We start from the raw sequence: 21994 nt of genomic DNA on the forward strand, positions 1-21994 counted from the left end.
CAAAATCTGTCTAGAATCCATACAGTAGACTCCTACTGATTTCAATGGGAGTTGTGCACATGCCTCTGAAGGCAGAATCTGGCCCGTCAAAGAGACTATAAGATAGGTATATAAACTTCTTATACATGATGAGGCAGATTGATTACCCCTTTCCTGCCACAACCTGGTCCTGGTCCTAAGCCCAGATGAAAATTGTTGGGTTCTTCAAAAACAAACAAACAAACAAACAAACAAAAAAAACCAGCGTTGTTTGTCCTGGTCTACAATATGTAGGCATGACCCACTCAAAACAAAATAGTGCATTTTGTTTTGCATTGTGGTCTCTGTGAGACAAATCCTGGGGGTGAAGATGATGGGGGTTACATTCTTTTAGCTATTCTCAATATTGGGTGTGGTTTCTGGGCTCCTGGCAAATTTCCAGTGTGGCCTGAAATTAGTTACCCTGCTTTAAATATTTTGGGATATCTATAAAGTCTTTTAGCTTATCCATTATATTTCTTCAGCTTACATTTTACAGAATGATATGTGGAACAGTGTATAAATATTGTTTTCAGCTAAACTTTACTAGACCCAGCTTGTGCTGATGATATGTTAATAGTCAGACTTCACATGGCAGGAATATTGGTCTAACAGAGAGACTTGTTTTGCAAGATTTATTCTTTTTAACTAGAGCATTGCATTTTAGATCTGAGCAGTCTAGCAATGCCATTGCAACACAGAGACAAGACAGCTGAATGGTGACCAGTATGTATCAAGGTAACAGTAGAACTGAAAATCCTGGTTTCTGTATAGCCAGCTGAGCAGTAAAGCCGACCATTCTAACATTGAACCTCTAGTAAAGTTCTCTAAAATGAAGTGCAGACATTTTTACCATGTCATTTAACTGCCAATATCAGGATAACCAAGTTTGGTGGGACTGTCCCAGAGTCTTAGCTGTTGTACTGAAATCAGAGTTTTGTCTCCTTTTCAACGGTTCTGAAAACACCTACAAAATTTGCTAGTATAGCTACAACATACATTAGTGTACTTTTGTACTTAAGGATCCCTTTCAAACAAAGACCCTCACTCCAAAATAAGTAAAGAGAAAAATCTAAAATAGAAAGTTATTTTAGTTAATCAAATGAAATAGACAAACTAAAATTGTTTTGAACTCAGGTATTTTGATTATGGGGTGTGTGTGTTCCAGCTAGAATCTGTCTATTTTGGGAAGATGTAGGGTTTAAAAAGAAAATGAAAAAAAGTTGTTCCAGGCCCACTTGAGGTGAGCTAAGACGACAAAAATAATGGCCAGGGTTGCATAGCCTCACACAAGGCTTGTGGCTTTTAACCAACACCACCAATCTAGAAGTGTCATACTATTGGAATTCCAGTGAGGGAAGAGGAAAGAAGCAACCCTGGGAAGGTGGAAGGGTTATGTAAATGAAAGAAGCACCCAAACCCACTCTCCCCAAATTGCTCTCTTCCCCGGTTGTGTCTCCTCTCACACTCGGCATGTTGTGGTCAATTTTTGTAATAGTTATAGTGAAAGTTAAAAATTGTGATAACCCATTAACTGGACATGACTGTCTGGAAGTTATTAATGGCAACTGAAGTCTCAACTGTGGCTCCAATCATAGGTGCTGACTCCATGGGTGCTCAGCATCCACCAGCAACAGCTGTGTGGCAGCACCCCGATTAGCTGATCGGGGCACCACCAAGCAGCTGATTGGAGGAGTTACCAAACAGCTGATTAAAGTCTGGGGGAGAAGTTGGGGGAGGGCGGAGAGCAGCGAGCAGGCAGAGAGGGGACTGGAGAGGTGGAGAAAAGGTGGGGCCTCGAGGGACAGGGTGGAGCACCTCCAGGGAAAAGAAGAAACTCAGTGCCTATGGTTCCAGTTGCTATATTTCTTTGAGATGTCATCAGAAAAGATGTACAGACAGACCCACTGCAAATGTACACCACTGCACACTCTCTTCTCTGATTTTTTTTTTAAACTCACGAGGGTTTGATCAGCTCACACTGAAGCTGAGGGCAGACTGCAAGGAATCCTAAAATGGAATTATAGCCTCAGATTCAAGATGTTCCTGTTTTTCATTTCAAATAATGTATGCATTGGAGTCTGGACCCATGACCTGCACAGTCTAACAATTGCTCCCTCCTTATATGCTCACACAATTTTATTTCCCTCTTCACTACTGCTGCCTTTGCACCACCTTCCACCCTCTGCTACTACCTTCCCCTTCTCTCTCCCAATTTCTGCCTCAAACCTTGAATTGTCTCTCCTTTTTGATGCTGACTTTCATCAAAGTCCATGGACTCTGTCCATTTCTATAGCAGTTCTCATCTCCCCATTCTGGGAATCGGTTCTATCCCAGAGTGGCGCTCTCTTCGTGCTCAAGCAGCCCAACCGCCTGTTGGCCCAAACTTATAATGCATTTAATGCAATTTCATAATCTACAAATGGGATACTACTCCCATGAATTATCACTTAAAAATTGATCGAATTGCATTGTCTGTAACCCTGCAATCCATCTCAGATTCTAGAACAACAGTGGGATTTTAGGTTATTCAGGGATTTTAGGTTCATTCATAAAAGATCCTGAATTTGGTTTGCTTCTTTTGTCAAAAAATAAAGTGAATGTACCTTTGCATTTTGAAGAGGAGGCTGGTAACTAGAAGGCCGATAGTACATCCTTTGAGTAGCATCAGTGTGGATGTCTCCAAGAAATAGCTCCTCCACTAGGTGATCTAAATTATGATGTAGATACTGCTTCTCTACTCGGATCAGTTGAAGTTCATGCATGGCAAAATTAAGCGCTCTGGTGCATTCACATCCATTCTCTTCTCTCCATAAATTGTAGCTCACATCCTGCTCCCAGGGATTGTTGTCTGGTACAAATCCAGGACACGTACGGTTCACCAACTCACGTAGTTTTTCGGCTACTGCTTCGCTGTGGCAGATGATCTGAATGTTATGTAACTGGTAATCTGCTTCAGTTCCTCCTCGGATGATCCAGGATGCTTGACGAAGACGAATTTTACCACGGATAACTAAGGTGTAGGTAGGGTTTGTGCAGCGGTTACCTCCGTAATAAAATTGGTAGGCCTTGAATGTGTTGTTGTGGTAGAATCTATAGGATCTTGTGATAAACTCTGGGCCTGATCTAACTTCACAGCTGTACGAGGATTGAAAATAATATAAAACAAAATTGTAGAGATTTACACCACACTATCATGCTACAATTAATAAGATGGCCAAATTCTTATAGTGTGCACTAGTATATTAGTACTGCACTAGTACTGTAGAAACCTCTTAAATACATTATCTTTTTATACCACTCAACTACCTATAGTATCTACATAGCAACTATGACTAGTGTCTGAGCTCCTCACAGTCTTTAATATAATTTATCCTCACAATGCCCTCATGAGTAGGGCCCTATCTAACTCATGGCCATGAAAAATGAAAACGGGCCTTCCCCTGTGAAATCTGGTCTTGTGTGCTTTTACCCTGTACTATATACAGATTTCATGGGGGAGACCAATGTTTCTCAAATTGGGGGTCCTGACCCAAAAGGGAGAACAGGGCAGGGGTCACAAGGTTATTTTACAGGGGTTGCGGTATTGCCACCCTTATTTTTGTTCTGCCTTCAGAGCTCGGTGGCTGGGGAGCGGCAGCTGTTGACCAGATGCCCAGCCCTGAAGGCAGTGCCCCGCCAGCAGCAGTGCAGAAGTAAGTGCGTACCATACCATGACACCCTTATTTCTGTGCTGCTGCCTTAAAAGCTGGGTGGCCAGAGTGTGTCAGCTGCTGAATGATGGCCCAGCTCTGCAGGCAGCAGCGCAGAAGTAAGGGTGGCAGTACCATATCATGCCATCCTTACTTGTGCACTGCTGCTGGCGGCAACTCTGCCTTCAGAGCTGGGCTCCTGGCCAGCAGCCGCTGCTCTCCAGCTCTGAAGGCAGTGTTGCCATCAGCAGCCGCGCAGAAGTAAGGGTAGCGGTACTGCAACACCCCCTACAATAACCTTGCAAAACCCCCCCCCCCAAACTCCTTTTTGGATTAGGACCCCTTCAATTACAACACTGTGCAATTGCAGATTTAAATAGCTGAAATAATAAAATTTATGATTTTTAAAATCCTCTGTCCATGAAATTGACCAAAATGGACTGTGAATTTGGTAGGGCCCAACCCATGAGGTAAGGAAGTACTATCACCTTCATTTTACAGATGGAGAACTCAGGCACAGAAGCAATTAAATGAATCGCCCAAAGTAACAAAGAAAGTCTGTGACTGAGGAGGGAACTGAACTTGGGTTTTCCCAAGTCCCAGGTTCCTATGTTAATCTCTGGGCAGCCCTTCCTCTTCCTCCTTTTTTATCACTCGCACAACTGGAATAATGAGCTCTTATGTCCTCTCTTTAGCTAACACTGCTTTAAATTGGAAGGAAAAAAAAAAAAGTGTAGTTTTATGTATAGTTGCTCCTAGGAAAAAATTTACCCTCAATCTGTCATTTTATCAAATATATTTTCTTTCTAGGATTACATGATTATTAAATATGAAGCTTAATTTTGACCATATTAGTTTGAATGTTTAATCTTCTCCTTTTTAAAAAAAAATGTTTATATTTTCAGTTTTGTCTCAGGACTGTCATGTAAAGCAGTTCTTCCTCAGAGGAAGTGGCTACAAAACAAATAAATATTTCCTTTAAAAAAAAAAATAGTGAATTTAGAGAAAAGACAAGAGCACTGAACTATGAAGCACCTTAACTGACCACAGAACAGGTACAGTATTGGTAGCAGCTGTGCAAACTTCCTTAACACTTAGTGTAAATTTATATATTATATAGAGAGAGTAATGTGACACCAGCTCAGCAGAGTTTGGACTCAAACTACCAACTCACAGGCTACTGAACAGCCATCAGATGGTAATGCTTTTTTGCCACCTGAATGTGTGACCTAGAGGTGAGAGGCTAAATTGTTAATCTTGGGGAAGATTTTCAAAGGCACAAAGGGGGCGAGGCTCCCAGCTCACATGCATCTGATGAAGTGAGCTGTAGCTCACGAAAGCTTATGCTCAAATAAATTTGTTCATCTCTAGGGTGCCACAAGTACTCCTTTTCTTTTTGCGACGCTCCCCTTTGTGTCTTTGAAAAAACTCTCTTGGGTGTCATCCAGGCTGCTTAACAAATATTTTTCAAAAATAGTAAATTTAATAAGAATTATAAGCTCAGAAGATTATACTTTTCAGGTCAATTTTCAATTCATTTTTCATTTAGTGTGTTGAGAACTTATTCTTTACACAGACATATTGCTATGATCATAGAGAAAAAACTATTTTAGAAGAATGTTGTTTAGGTTTCAAAGTCAAGCTGCTGAAAATTAGTAAGTATCAGAATTTAGGTTGCCCATGCAAACCTTGATTCATCACCCTTGCGCGTACGTGTTATGATAAAGGCTTCAGTTGCATGATCACATACTGCCTTCTTTCACAAGACCCCTGAAAAGTGCTAGGTAACCTAAATAGAGGGGTTGCTCCCCTTATAATAAGATAATAGTTTTAGGGTTTCAGGGCCTAGTCTAAAGTCTACTGAAATAAATGGAAAAACTCCCACTGACTTTAATGGGCTTTGGATCAGGACCTCACTTTTTTGGTGTATATCTATACATGTGTGTGGAAAATTTATTCTTTGGTCAGTCATTTAAGTGGTTCCACTCTACTAATAAGAAAGTGTAGGCAAAAAACTATTAAGGAACTCTTGCTACACATTTCACAGGAGAGCATTAAATCCCATCCAAAAAGGGTTTCATTAAACATAAAATAACTTACTGACTTATTTATTAGACTAAAGGTCACATAACTTTTCCATTAAGAAAGTGTATTAGCTACTGTGAACATGCTGTAGCTTTGGGTTTGTTATAAAACAGTGAATATAAAGTACAGTAACTGAAAAAGTTACAATAGTAATAGAAGTAAAGTTTGCAGCTTGTCTGTTTAAACCCTTTGTGGCTTATCTGCTTAGGATAGTCAGAAAAGATTCTATCGTTATCCTGCAATTGCTCCACACGCAGAACTCCCACTGAAATCTATAGGAGTTTTCAGGAATAATTTCAGGAACAGGCCAAATCCAGCAGTCATTACTCAGGAACCACGTTCATTGAGTTCTGTTGTAGCTTTGTCTGAGTAACGATTACAGGATTGGGCCCCATAAACATCTTAAAACCCCCAAAACAGTCTAAGAAAATCATTTAAAATAAGTTGATGAATATTACAGCTGAGACACTGGAAATGAAATCTCAGTCTGACTGAATGTCATCATGATGTACAGATAAGAAACTTGCACATGCTTGGGCTGATGAAAGAAAGTTTCTTAATTTAATTTGCTAATGAAATTTGTTCATGCAAAAGCTCTTAAAAACAAGGATCCATTCGACATACTGTACAAAGACTTGTAATACAGTGCAATATTCAGATAAGCAGGTTTTAACAATACTTTGTTCTTTCTAAATAAAAAAAGGTTTAGAAAACATTGCATTCCTTACTGTTTAAGACGCAGACTGCTAAGTGGTGTATAACAAGGTAGCTTTACAGCATGCTATTCTGTCATACAACTAAAATATCTATCATTCTAAGTATCTATGAAAAATGCTTTTACATTTGTAGATATTTCCCCCCCAAGTCACTCAAGCATCTTTTTTTTGTTATCCTTACCTAGTAGAGACCCAATGTCCTTCAATGGTGGGAGGCATTTGCACAGTGATTCGGGCTCCATTGTGAAGATGTTTCAGCATGTGAGGACACTGTGATTCCTTGAAAGCCCTCCATGCACTCTTCTCTAAAGATCGAGGGTGGGATCTGCTGTCTGGATGAAGAAGGGCAGAACCCTCTCCCAGCCCTGGGAAATAAAAGTGTAAGTTACCAGGGGATTCTGGCAAGGATGACTGATAGACACACACAGTAAAGCAGGTTGAGTAACAGTGCTAACACATCACTCGCTTAGCAATATTATGTGCTTGGGGAAAGAATCGATTATATTACTTGTTCCATGTGGGGGGAAAAAAGAAAAAAAAAAAAAGATATTATTGGAAGATATCCCTTTCTGCCAACAAATTACAAATCCTGACTAGATTTCACTAGTGTTGTAAAATGAGAACAGAATCAGAACCAAAACTCTGGATTCAAATACCTCTGAAGTATGGATCTGGATTTGAACTTCACAACTGGTTCTTATGTCTGTCTGTCAGACAGAGGACAACCCCAAACCCTGGACCCAAGCACCTCTGTAACTGTGGGAAAGCTGGATCCAGATTCAGATGTGATCTTTGCAGCTTGGGCCCACCTCTCATTTGAAGGGTTCTATAATAAACTTGCAAATAAAGGCCACGTTTTAAAGTCAAAGGAAAACAGATATTCAAAAACACAGCCTCTGTACACAGGAAGCCTCTGTGATGATTGAGGTGGTCAATTAAAGGCAGATTCTGCTATTTTCAGGGAAAAAGGAATTTCTAAAGCTAATTTTATCTCTAGCACTCAGTAATTTTGGTTTCTAGTAATACTTACATAGGAAGCTCACCAGCAATCTTTCTACACAAAATTAATCAAACAAAATGAATATGTAGTGTAAGAAAGAATGCTTCTTGCACTCCTTTAGGCTGCATGCTGTATAAGGTGTAGGAAAATATGGGTCAAGAGAAAAGCACATCTCGGATTAACAGGTGAACAAATATGAATCTTAGATTACTGATTAGAAGACGGCCACTGTTTTATTAAAATGACTACCCATTACTGCTTTAACAGCTATGCAGATGAACCACAGTTGAAAACAACTATGTGAAGATCAGAAATATGTAATTAATAATTCAGCAACACTTGCAATATGTCTAGTGATTTTATAATAAATTCCGCATCGCTCAGCATTGGGTTGTTAGCATTTTATACCTTAACTTTCCCATATTGTGTCAAAACACAGTCTCATCTATTGGTTCTGCAAATGGACAAGTTACAAATCTCACTGCTCCAACCATCCCATCTAATCAGCACAATAATAAGTGTCTCAGTGCTTGCACCTTTCTGCATCTTCGTACGTGTCATTGTTCAAAAGTACCCAGATGTGGGATCATACTTCCTCTTTAGATCACCTTAAGATCTGATACATTTGTCAAACATTGTTCCCTTTTGGCTCTCCATCCCAGCCTTTGACACATCAGTAAATGGCCTGGTAAACAACCATGCCACTGCCTTTACACATCTGTCCTTCCTGGATATAACCTAAGTGTGCTTGTTCCCATTCCTGGATGCTGTCAGAGGCTTGAAAGAGTATGATATAGTATGGACATGGGTAGGATACAAGATCCCCTTTGAGCACCATTTATCTCCTTGTATGCTTTTCTACACACAGAGGAAAGTTTTGCAGCAGTATGTTTTCCTTCTCCTCCTCCTTCTGCAGTGAGAATCCACAGGTTAAGGATACTCTGAAGGTAATGACACATTCTAAATAAACAAAAACAAAAAATCTGCCTGGTGTATTTTCATTAAGGAAACAGGGATCCAGGATTCAAATTGCATAAAGAGCAAATGTGTTGATGAAATACATTATTCATTTATTTATTCAGCTTTGACATTTTCCTTGGTGCTGTACAGCACACAAAAATATGTTTAGATATTGCTGCTAGATCACAGCAACGTGGCTCAGCATTTGAAGGCTTAATGGAAGGAGTGGGTTTTCATGAGCGATTTAAAAGAAGAGAGTTGGAGCATGGCACACTGGGATAGGCAAGTAATTATTTGCTTTGAAAAATATACCATCCTAATTTACAAGGAAAAAAAAACCACATGATTATTGGATTTTAGGATTACTTTGGTGTATTAAGGTATGTTGCAGTACAACATGTAAAATAGTCTTTTAAAATGCTTTTTAGGCAAAGCACTTAAGGATGTGTTCAGCTTTAAGCAGTGAGTAGTCCCATTAACTTCATAGTATTCCTTTGGTTGATATAAAATGGAAAGATGTTGGCAGCCTCATGGTTAACTGTGCTTTTGTGAAATTGAAAGATGTGGAAGTTAATTTAAAAGACCACTTTTAAACAACATTGGAGACCAAAACATAATTTCTGTATACTTAGAGCTTTGGCTTTCATTGAAAGGGATCCAAATGTGCTACTTTCTACAACAGAGGCAAATAAGGGGGTTTCACAATCTATACATATGTCTGTTGCAAGATAGCTAAGGAAATGATAAACAATGAAAGGGGCATGTAAGTAATTTAGACTCTGGATTTGACTTACCTTAAAATTATTATAAATTAGGAATTATCTTCTGGATCTGATATGTCTTTTTTAAAAAAAAAAACAACACAAAAATTACCAATTATCAGAGGGGTAATTACCAATCTATTCCTGAGATATTTGAAAGATTTCAAACAAGATCCACATTTTAAATATGACCCACAAAAATAATGCCATAAAAACTTCTTTTGGCTTTGTAGTTTCAGTTATCTAATGAACACTAGTTACAAAGATGGCATCACTCATCACGTTGGTACGTAAACAAGATAGTAAGTCAAAAAGTAAAATAAGAAACTCATAATAATTGCAGCTCCATGAGAAACTCAAGTAGAAAAAATAGCCAGTATTTTCTAGATGAAGAAAGGAAAACAAGTTATTTTCAAGTTCTTAAGCAATCAACGGAGAGTAAAATAAATTTTTTACAAGTATTAAGATGTTGGCAGTATATTCAGTTGGATAACAGTATTAGGTCCAAAGGCTGGTAAGAAAAAGTATTCTATGAGCAATTTTGCAGAAAGTCTTCTATTATTACATATTCAATTTCAGTTTTCAGTGAATAAATATTAATATGAGATACATTTGCAACAAAAATAGGGAAGTGGTAGATATGGTGTATCTTGACTTTAGTAAGGCTTTTGATAAGTCTCGCATGACTTTCTCATAAACAAATTAGGGAAATAGGACTTAGATGGAGCTACTATAAGGTGGGTGCATAACTGGTTGGAAAGCCATTCCCAGAGAGTAGTTAGCAGTGGTTCACAGTCAAGCTGGAAGGGGATATCAAGTGGGGTCCTGCAGGGATCAGCTCTGGATTCGGTTCTGTTCAATATCTTCATCAATGATTTAGATAATGGAATAGAAAGTACAATTCTAAAGTTTGCAGATGATACCAAGCCAGGAGGGGTTGTGAGTGCTTTAGAGGATAGGATTAAAAGTCAAAATTATCTGAACAAACTGGAGAAATAGTCTGAAGTAAATAGGATGAAATTCAATAAGAAGGACAAATGCAAAGTACTCCACTTAAGAAGGAGCCATCAGTTGCACGCATACAAAACGGGAAATGATTGCCTAGGAAAGGATCTGGGGGTCATAGTGGATCACAAGCTAAATAGGAGTCAAAAGTGTAACACCATTGCAAAAAAAAGCAAACATCATTCTAGGATATATTAGCAGGAGCGTTGTAACCAAGACACAAGTAATTCTTCTGCTCTACTCAGTGCTGGTTAGGCCTTATCAGAGTTCTCTCCCCACTCTGAACTCTAGGGTATAGATCATAGCATCATAGAATATCAGGACTGGAAGGTACCTCAGGAGGTCATCTAGTCCAACCCCCTGCTCAAAGCAGGGCCAATCCCCAATTAAATCATCCCAGCCAGGGCTTTGTCAAGCCTGACCTTCAAAACTTCTAAGGAAGGAGATTCCACCACCTCCCTAGGTAACACATTCCAGTGTTTCACCACCCTCCTAGTGAAAAAGTTTTTCCTAATATCCAACCTAAACCTCCCCCACTGCAACTTGAGACCATTACTCCTCATTCTGTCATCTGCTACCACTGAGAACAGTCTAGATCCATCCTCTTTGGAACCCCCTTTCAGGTAGTTGAAAGCAGCTATCAAATCCCCCCTCATTCTTCTCTTCCACAGACTAAACAATCCCAGTTCCCTCAGCCTCTCCTCGTAAGTCACGTGTTCCAGTCCCCTAATCATTTTTGTTACCCTCCGCTGGATATTTTCCAATTTTTCCACATCCTTCTTGTAGTGTGGGGCTCAAAACTGGACACAGTACTCCAGATGAGGCCTCACCGATGTCAAATAGAGGGGAATGATCACTGCCCTGGCTGGGATGATTTAGTTGGGGATTGGCCCTGCTTTGAGCAGGGGGTTGGACTAGATGACCTCCTGAGGTACCTTCCAGTCCTGATATTCTATGATGCTATGATCTGTACCCTAGAGTTCAGAGTGGGGAGAGAACTCTGATAAGGCCTAACCAGTCCCTCGATCTGCTGACAATGCCTCTAGTTATACATCCCAAAATGCCATTGGCCTTTTTGGCAACAAGGGCACACTGTTGACTCATATCCAGCTTCTCGTCCACTGTAATCCCTAGGTCCTTTTCTGCAGAACTGCTGCCTAGACATTCGGTCCCTAGTCTGTAGCAGTGCATGAGATTCTTCTGTCCGAAGTGCAGGACTCTGCACTTGGCTTTGTTGAACCTCATCAGATTTCTTTTGGCCCAATCCTCCAATTTGTCTAGGTCCCTCTGTATCCTATCCCTATCCTCCAGCATATCTACCTCTCAGCCCAGTTTAGTGTCATCTGCAAACTTGCTGAGGGTGCAATCCACACCATCCTCCAGATCATTAATGAAGATATTGAACAAAACCGGCCCTAGGACCAACCCTTGGGGCACTCCACTTGATACCGGCTGCCATCTAGACATGGAGCCATTGATCACTACCCGTTGAGCCCAACAATCTAGCCAGCTTTCTATCCACCTTATAGTCCATTCATCCAGCCCATACTTCTTTAACTTGCTGGCAAGAATACTGTGGGAGACCGTGTCAAAAGCTTTCCTAAAGTCAAGGAACAAACACGTCCACTGCTTTCCCCTCATCCACAGAGCCTGTTACTCGTCATAGAAGGCAATTAGATTAGTCAGGCATGACTTGCCCTTGGTGAATCCATGCTGACTGTTCCCGATCACTTTCCTCTCCTCTAAGTGCTTCAGAAGTGATTCCTTGAGGACCTGCTCCATGATTTTTCTGGGGACTGAGGTGAGGCTGACTGGCCTGTAGTTCCCAGGATCCTCCTCCTTCCCTTTTTTAAAGATTGGCACTACATTAGCCTTTTTCCAGTTGTCCGGGACCTCTTCCGATCGCTATAAGTTTTCAAAGATAATGGCCAATGGCTCTGCAATCACATCCGCCAACTCCTTTAGCACTCTCGGATGCAGCGCATCCGGCCCCATGAACTTGTGCTCGTCCAGCTTTTCTAAATAGTCCCAAACCACTACTTTCTCCACAGAGGGCTGGTCATCTCCTCCCCATGCTGAGCTGCCCAGTGCAGGAGTCTGGGAGCTGACCTTGTTCGTGAAGACAGAGGCAAAAAAAGCATTGAGTACATTAGCTTTTTCCACATCCTCGGTCACTAGGTTGCCTCCCTCATTCAGTAAAGGGGCCCACGCTTTCCTTGACTTTCTTCTTGTTGCTCACATACCTGAAGAAACCCTTCTTGTTACTCTTAAGATCTCTTGCTAGCTACAACTCCAGGTGTGATTTGGCCTTCCTGATTTCAGGGCCTTCCTGCATGCCCGAGCAATATTTTTGGTCATTTGTCCAATCTTCCACTTCTTGTAAGCTTCTTTTTTGTGTTTAAGATCAGCAAGGATTTCACTGTGAAGCCAAGCTGGTCGCCTGCCATGTTTACTATTCTTTCTATACATCGGGATGGTTTGTCCCTGTAACCTCAATAAGGATTCTTTAAAATACAGCCAGCTCTCCTGGACTCCTTTCCCCTTCATGTTATTCTCCCAGGGGATCCTGCCCATCAGTTCCCTGAGGTTGTCAAAGTCTGCTTTTCTGAAGTCCAGGGTCCGTATTCTGCTGCTCTCCTTTCTTCCTTGTGTCAGGATCCTGAACTCAACCATCTCATGGTCACTGCCTCCCAGGTTCCCATCCACTTTTGCTTTCCCTACTAATTCTTCCTGGTTTGTGAGCAGGAGGTCAAGAAGAGCTCTGCCCCTAGTTGGTTCCTCCAGCACTTGCATCAGGATATTGTCCCCTACACTTTCCAAAAACTTCCTGGATTGTCTGTGCACTGCTGTATTGCTCTCCCAGCAGATATCAGGGTGACTGAAGTCTCCAACGAGAACCAGGGCCTGCGATCTAGTAACTTCCGTTAGTTGCTGGAAGAAAGCCTTGTCCACCTCATCCCCCTGGTTCGGTGGTCTATAGCAGACTCCCACCACGACATCACCCTTGTTGCTTACACTTCTAAACTTAATGCAGAAACGCAGGTTTTTCTGCAGTTTCATACCGGAGCTCTGAGCAGTCATACTGCTCTCTTACATACAAAGCAACTCCCCCACCTTTTCTGCCCTGCCTGTCCTTCCTGAACAGTTTATATCCATCCATGACAGTACTCCAGTCATATGAGTTATCCCACCAAGTCTCTGTTATTCCAATCACATCATAATTCCTTGACTGTGCCAGGACTTCCAGTTCTCCCTGCTTGTTTCCCAGGGTTCTTGCATTTGTGTATAGGCACTTGAGATAACTTGCTGTTTGTCCTGCTTTCTTAGTATGAGGCAGGAGCCCTCCCCTCTCGTGCTCTCCTGCTTGTGCTTCCTCCTGGTATCCCACGTCCCCACTTACCTCAGGGCTTTGGTCTCCTTCCCCCAGTGAACCTAGTTTAAAGCCCTCCTCACTAGGTTAGCCAGCCTGCTTGCGAAAATGCTCTTCCCTCTCTTTGTTAGGTGGAGCCTGTCTCTGCCAAGCACTCTTCCTTTTTGGAACACCATCCCATGGTCAAAGAATCCAAAGCCTTCTCTCCGACACCACCTGTGTAGCCGTTCGTTGAATCCATGATTTGACGGTCTCTACCCAGGCCTTTTCCTTCCACGGGGAGGATGGACAAGAACACCACTTGTGCCTCAAACTCCTTTATCCTTCTTCCCAGAGCCATGTAGGGGACCCGCATGAAAGACTCCCTAAGCTTATTTCTACCAGCTTAGGGTAAAACTTCCCCACGGCATAAACTTTTTGCCCTTGGAGGGTACGCAGCCACCACCAAGTGATTTAACAAAGAATCAGGGAAAGGACCACTTGGAGTTCCTATTCCCCCAAGCCCTTACACCCCCATTCCTGGGGAGGCCTGAGAATAATATCCTAACCAATTGGTTATAAAGTGATCACAGACCCAAACCCCTGGGTCTTAGGACAATAGAGAAATCAGTCAGGCTCTTAAAAGAAACAGAACTTTATTAGAAAGAAAAAAGGTAAAAGAAGCACCTCTCTAAATTAGAAGGGAAGCTAATTTCACAAGGCAATCAGATTTAAAACACAGAGGATTTCCCCCTGGGCAAAAACTTTAAAGTTACAAAAAGAAAACCAGGAATACACCTTCCTCTCAGCACAGAGAAAATCACAAGCCAAAACAAAAGTAAACTAACGCATTTCCTTGCTAGTACTTACTAATTCAAATGGAGTTGGATTGCTTGCTTTCTTGATCTCTCTCCGGCAAGCACACAGAACAGACAGACAAAAGCCTTCCACCTACCCACCAAGATTTGAAAGTATCTTGTCTCCTTATTGGTCCTTTTGGTCAGGTGCCAGCCAGGTTACTTGAGCTTCTTAACTCTTTACAGGTAAAAGGATATTGTGCCTCTGGCCAGGAGGGATTTTATAGTACTGTATACAGGAAGGTTGTTAACCTTCCTTTCATATTTATGACAGGCCTCAACTGGAGTCTCATGACCTATGAGAGAAGATTTAAAAAACTGGGTTTGTTTAGTCTGGAGAAGAGAAGATTGAGAGGGGACATGTAATTGTTTTCAAGTACATAAAAGGTTGTTACAAGGAGGAGGGAGAAAAATCATTCTCCTTAACCTCTGAGGATAGGACAAGCTTCAATTTAAGCCCATTGCCTCAAGGACAGTTTAGGTTGGACATTAGGAAAAACTTCCTGTCAGGACGGTTAAGCATTGGAATAAATTGTCTAGGGACGTGTGGAATGGAGATTTTTATCATTGGATATTTTTAAGAGTTAGACAAACACCTGTCAGGGATGGTCTAGATAACACTTAGTCCTGCCATGAGCCCAGGAGACTGGACTAGACGACCTCTTGAGTCCCTTCAAGTCCTATGACTATGATTCTACAACTAGAGTTTTGCTCAAACTCAGAGGATCTAGATCTGAATTCTTAGACCAAATTTTGCTCTCAATTACACCAGATTTACACTAGAGTAACTCTTTCAAAATCCATTAAATAGCTATGGATTTAAACCGGATTTAAGTGTAACTGACAGCAAACTCTGGACCAATATATCTATAATGAGCTGCATCAAAACTTTGGCTTCAAACACTTGAAGTTTCAAAATTGAGACCCTGAATTTCTCATGTTCAGATTTCAAATGTGGCTTATTAGACAGTTAAATTGGAACGGCAAACAAGATTCAAACCTAGATCTGGATTGGCGTGTCTGATAACTGGGAAGTTCCTAATTTATATCAGTTGAGACACATAGGGCCAAACTCTTTCTTCATTCACACCAGTGTAAATCCAGTATAGCTTCCTTTTAGCTCGTTCTCACATAAACAACCTCACGTGGAAGCTGAATTGCTATTATTTCTGAGCATTACATCCTTGGAGGGAATCACATTTAATACTAGTATTTTATTTCTGCAGCAAACTATTTTCAAGTTGGAACTTGTCTGAAATTATAAAAATCTTTCAAACAGATGAAGAATAATTGACTAGTTAACTATTTAGTTTTTACTTTTTTTACTTTTACTTATCTTGTCAATTGCCCTGCATAATTAAATAAATATACATTAGAGAACAAAAAGAAAAGGAGTACTTGTGGCACGTTAGAGACTAACATTAGAGAACAGTTATCTCTTGATGTGGGAAAGTGCTAGATAACCTCTATGACAGCTTTTTAATTACAGTACAAACTTGTGTAATCACAATGGAGAATATAATGTTCCATTGGCAAACAAATTCGTCTGTGTTTACTTTCCATGTTTTTCTCCATTATTGCTTTATACTTCAAAGGACCCTTACAGGATTGGGATTTAAATTAGACATACCATAGCAAGGGATTACAAACAAAGGATTGGGGGCAGAGAAGGTTGAAGTTTACAACTGTAAAAGATAACAAGATGTGCTTTTGTTTCATATGTACCTATTACCTTTCTTGTGTATGTACATAGTTTTTAGATATAGGTCTGCAAACAGACCTGTAGTTTATAGGAGGGAAATGCCAGTTTATAATGGTGAAGTTACTGAATAGAGATACAAAACAAGGATTTTAAGATGTAACAATTAGAAACTCCATCAAAGCTGACTGGCCCAGAATTAGATCTTCTGTTATTTTATGGTGCAAATCCTGAGGTCCTTACTCGACGCCCAGTACCGAAATAGGCTGAGAATCTCCTAGGAGAGGCTGAACAACTTCAAAACCTAGCGAAATCAGTTCACTCAGCACCTGGGAGAGTTAGGCCTTCAGTGCTTACTCTTCCAAAACACCTGTTTCAGTCAACAATTGAGTAATGTCAGTAAGAACTTGAGGCCCCTATAACTTTTCACACAGGTAATCTACTGAAATTCTTTTACTTTAATTTTTAAGTAGATGCATTTGTGCTCTCTACTTTAAAACAGAATCAGTGTCCTCAGATCTGTATTCCTTATGAGCCACTTCACAACAAAGTAGGTATGCATGGTGGAAGAATGAATGGATTTGGTAAGGAGAAAAGTTTACAACTCTTTAGAGTTATGCTTTCAAGGCATTGTTATAACATACTGTATAACAAATTAATTTAAATATCATGATAAATTCATTGAGAGTGCCCTTTAATTTCACTTAAGCACCATCTACCAAAAGGCACACAGGTGCTGTACATAAAAAAAAATAAAAAATATAGCAATCAAACCTGAGTCCAATGGCACAACGATAAATTCCCACCAGTGTATGAGAGTAGGATAATTGTGGGTTCATATAGTTTTCACATTCTGTTGTTTCATATAAAACTTTTTAAGCGGTTTTATAAAATAATGAGCTCTGTAATGTTGAATTAAATTTTGTACTAGAATGGACCACCATCACTGAATGAAGAAAAAGCGGTGGTATCTCTAGAGTGTATTTCTGTGAACCGTTAAGGGTTCAAGTCTGCTTCCACTAAGGTCAATGGGAGCTTAGCTATTGACTGCCAGAAGGGAAAATTGGACCCTAAATGCAACACAATACGTAAAGTAGAGTGACTTTGCCCTTTTTCAAGCAAATGTATGTGAATCTATACCACAGATGTCTGCAAAATTCAGATCCACGCACATCTATTCTATACTATAGGTGCTGGAACTAGAGGTACTGCCGCACCCCCTGGCTTGAAGGGGTTTCCTTTATATCCAGGATTTACAGTTCAGTTAAATGGCTCTCAGCACCCCCACTATAAAAATTGTTCCTGCACCACTGTTCTAGTCTACATACAAATTAGTGAAAAACTCAAGCAAAACTACCACTAAACTTATTGGAGTTTGAGTAAATACTATAGGACAGGATCCTATACCAAAGTAATCATGCAATCTATGCTTAGGAAGCATACGCTACAAATATAACTACTGTACAAAAGTTGCGTTAATAACAAAGTATTACTCTTGTCTTGAATACCTGAAAATTTTATTTCTGCATCATTCATTGATTTTTAAGTTTACAAACACACTCTCTCTATTTCAAAATGTTCTATGTATATACACATAGCACAAAATCCAGCTCTGTTGCACTAATGTAAATTTATTATAAATCCACTGAAAGTCAATAGAGTTACTTTGGATTTACATTTTATTTTAACTGAAAGTGGAGTTCAGACCACAACTGCTTATTATTTTCTTTCTCTCCTCATCTACCTCCATGCTTGATATAGTACGCACTGAACAGAGGGAACTCTCTTTCGGATTTCTCCTCTCCTAAATCCTAACTGAATTCAGTTATTTTACCAAAGGGAACATACATCCCACAGCTCACACCCACGCCTTGCCCATCCCTATGTATATGGGGACATATTTTCTTATAAATTTCATTGTATTTTAATGAATTTGAGGCAAGAAAGGAAATAAAACACTTCTATCCAACCAATTTCAGTGACACTATTGGAGCACTTTTATGTATTAATTTAGTTTTGCATAAACAATGAATTCTGCCATGAAAACTCTAACAGTCCTGACTGAATAAATGTAATTAAAACTGAATATTTTAGTGGGGGATGTTATCATATAAGGAACCAATTATTAAATTTTTTAACATGTTACTTTAACAATCACATATTCAGAAATAATCTATGGTAATTTCCTCACATTTGTAACATAAATTAGTCATTTGCAAAATAAATTAGCCATTTTGTTTTGAATCCACTTTAGTATAGGTCTGATTAATCAATTTTTCTGGAGCTGAATGTTTGCAGCATTTGACATCTGAAACTTTTGTGGCTTTTCATAGAAGCAAAGAAATACTGATAATGGACAACTTCCAGCTGCAAACCTCTTTTGACATTCTACAGGTTTCATTTTGACTAATGAGTACAAGTTTTTCAAAATGTTAACTCAATAATATTAGGAGTTATGTTGTAATGAAAATATGAGCTTGAGTCTTATACTGCATTTACATTGTTAATTTAATGGAAGTAAAACTAACAGCACTTTGATTTAAAAAGGGAAAACAAAAGCTTTAATTCTTATTTCTATGCACACACATACTTAATTGACTCTTGGATTTCCAAGCGCAATCCAGTTGACTGGAAGACAGTTATGTGATCTAAAAGACCTTTGGAAAAAAGCCCAGGGTGGTGCAATACATTTAGAATGTTTAGAGATTATTATCAAACATAGAATGGGCAAAGACTAGATTAGGCTAAACTACATCTTTGGGCATTGTATCCCACTGTTTGTTTCTATCTCAGCCCAAGGGGGCAATATTTTTCCACAATAAATCTTCGCTTCAGTCCCTATGTTACTTATATGTATATTTTCACGAACAGGTTTTCAAGTTATTTCTTTCTAAACAGTATTTGACTAAGTATATTTTGTTTTGTGATACATAACTGCAGATGGAAAAAATAGATGATTTTCCTGTTTCATCTTCTTTAGGCAGCTGTTATTTTGATCTGATCATAGGCCCTGATTTGTTTCTCATTTCAGCCAAAGTTTAAAACTGCTCTGTAATTCCAAGCAGATGAGGCTGGTAGTCAACCCTATAATTATAACTTCTCTCTTTACTCTCTAACTTCAAACCTTCCATTTTGACTTTTAGATTCCCAGATCACAGAGTTTTAAGGTACACCTTGGCGTCCAGGCAGGTCTGGCTCAACTAGACTTGTTTACATAGTCTATATATTTTGGAGGTGGCTGTGAGAAGTGAGCAAATGCTCTCTCTATAAAAATAAAACACACAAATTTATTGAGCACCGTCTGTTTAGCTTAAAACTGTACAAACAAAGAAAGACAATCCCCACTTCAAAACAGACAATTTTAAGCAGCACTTTAAAGTTCTGACTCCGGTCCCCTATTCTAAGGCTGGATCCAGTGGGATGCACAGTTTTAGTATACTTGAAAGAGGCACCTCCTTTTAAAAGTAGATTTTGGGACCTGAGGAAGTTTATTGAAGAAGGCTGGATGCTGCAGAATACTTCAGTATTAGGCACAGTCCTCAAAATTCTGATGTAACTGAGTAAGTTGAAAGAAAAGGAGTACTTGTGGTACCTTAGAGACTAAAATTTATTTGAGCAAAAGCTTTCATGAGCTACAGCTCGGTTGTAGCTCACAAAAGCTTATGCTCAAATAAATTTGTTAGTCTCTAAGGTGCCACAAGTGCTCCTTTTCTTTTTGCGAATACAGACTAACACGGCTGCTACTCTGAAACCTGAATAAGTTGAGACACTCTTTCAGAGGAATATCTCACCAAAATTTTCAAACATGGGTGCATAAAGGGAGGCCTGTAAATATTTATTTAGGCACCGAATTAAATAGCCTAATTTTCACTGGTGTTGAGCACCCTCAAATGCCTTTAAAAAAACTGAAACTGTGGTGCTCGGCACTTCTGAAAATTGGATGCCTAAATGTGGCTTTATGCACCCAGCCTTGACCATTCTGTCCCATACCACTTAAAATTAACCCTGTTCCCACCACAATGCTGTTTCGGAAGACTTTTACTCTCGTGATATGTTTAGGTAGTGTCAAAGTAGAAGTGGGCATATTTTAAAGTACCAGGTCCAAAGAGCCTTTGCATTCTAAATCAAATTATTATGAGCACTAAACCCAGTACTAACATATTCTGTTATCCAATCTTTCTCAATAAATGTCTCAATAAATGTCCCAAATCCAAAGAACATCTCTTAGGAAAAGCCTGCAGGTGAAATCCTGGCCCTCCATAGCAAAGCTTTGGTTGAATTCATTAGGGGTAGCATTTTACTCAGAGCCTCTTAAAGTGGCATTGGATTGAGCCCCCAGATGGGATGCAGTGCCAGAGCTGGTACAGACATCAATTTTAAATTAACATAATGAACAAGAACTTCATAGGTAACTGGTGGGGCACCTTCCACGTGATCCTGTTTGTAGAATTTGTCGAAATGTTTTATTAAGAAAGATTCTCAGCAACGAGGGTTTAAGCAAGGTAACTGAAATCATTGTATGCTTTGACTTTATAGATCGATATACTTCCCCTCTGACACAACAAGAAAACTTAACCATGTGGACTAACTATCCACTTCCAAGAAAGGCAGGTGTAAACATACACGAAACTTTCCCCCAGATGAGCCTAGCGTAGTCCTTCATAACCTCCTACAATTTTTGGCCGCATCAAGAGTCACCCAACGGGCTCTGGAACGCTCCTGAGACCGACCACAATTTAGGTTTTGGTTTTTTAAAAAGCCTCTCTCAGGATACCGTTTGGAAATCCGACAGGGCGTGGGGGAGGGAGAGAGCTCTTCTGAGGCTTGATCTTGGAAACGAATCACACGACTCCCCGCCCTGGAAAACTCCATCGTATTCAACTCCTGCGTTGACGCCAGCAGCACCCTGCTGCACTGCCTCCCCTCCCTTGCAGCCATCCTGGGAGAAGGGAGCCTCCAACAGTCTCGTAAGAGACATTAACCCCAAGGGCAAATCTCCCCTCGGGCACTCACCGTGCAGGAGCAGGGCTGGGAACAGGTATCTAACCAGGCTGCCACAGGGAAGGGACATTGCCAGCTCTCCACCGCCTCCTCCTCTCCTTCCTCGCCTTCTCGGGCTCCCTCCAGCTCCCAGCAACCCGGCTGGTGGGTGGCAGGCGAACGGTCCCGTGCTCCGCGCGGAGCTGCCGGCCAGGCGGGCAGGAGAGGCGCCGCGCGGCTCGGAGGGAGGCGAGCCGGGGGCGCCGCCACTGGCCCAGGCAGAAGGTGCGGCCGGATCCTCCGGCCGGGGGAGCGCTCCCGCCACTCCGCCAAGCCCCCGCCGCCCGCCCGCGCTCATGGGGGGACGGTGGGTCCCATCGCTGGGCGCTGCTGGCGGGGCGGCCGTGCTCCCTCCCGGGGAGGTGCCGCGAGCTCCGGCTGTCACGCCTCGGGCAGCCTCCCTTGCCTAGCCGGGCTGCTCCGTCCGCTGGCTCCCGTGCGCCCCTGTCCGTCCCCGGCAACTCGTCTGCTCGCTCGGCAGCGGCAGCCGCGGCGGCTCCTCTTCATATCCCCCTTCCCGCGGCGGGGGCGGGGCCGGGCCGCGGGGGCTCCGCGCCGCCAGAAACCAGACACCCGGGCACTGGAGGAGATCAGAGGCCGCGGGCTCCCGGCCCCGCCCGCTTCGGGCGGCTGCCCCCCGTACCCCAGCTGTGTGGGGGCGGGGGCGCTAGCCAGCCGGCACCGTGAGCCTGGGGGCCACTCTGCCCTCCAGCCCCTTCCCGTGCAGCCATCAGCGTGTGGCCCTCCTGCCTCCCAGCCCCCTCTCACGGCCAGCCGCATCCTGGCAAGGGGGGCGCACAGCTCCCTCCAGG

The 21994-nt window shown here is 41.4% G+C and overlaps 1 protein-coding gene across 1 annotated transcript in view; it reads right to left on the reverse strand.

Moving 5' to 3' along the window:
- APCDD1 (APC down-regulated 1) overlaps positions 1–21721 on the reverse strand; it is a 39624-nt gene extending 17903 nt beyond the window's left edge. The window contains exons 1-3 of the mRNA XM_077810450.1: positions 21156–21721; positions 6693–6876; positions 2625–3156 (exon numbers count right to left, since the gene is read on the reverse strand). Of these exons, the coding sequence (XP_077666576.1) occupies positions 2625–3156; positions 6693–6876; positions 21156–21480 (1041 nt within the window). The 5' untranslated portion in view covers positions 21481–21721. The remainder of the gene's footprint in view (positions 1–2624; positions 3157–6692; positions 6877–21155) is intronic.
- Between the last annotated feature and the right edge of the window lie 273 nt (positions 21722–21994).

The sequence above is a fragment of the Eretmochelys imbricata genome, chromosome 2, assembly GCF_965152235.1.
Source record: "Eretmochelys imbricata isolate rEreImb1 chromosome 2, rEreImb1.hap1, whole genome shotgun sequence".
Classification (NCBI taxonomy): Eukaryota; Metazoa; Chordata; order Testudines; family Cheloniidae; genus Eretmochelys; species Eretmochelys imbricata.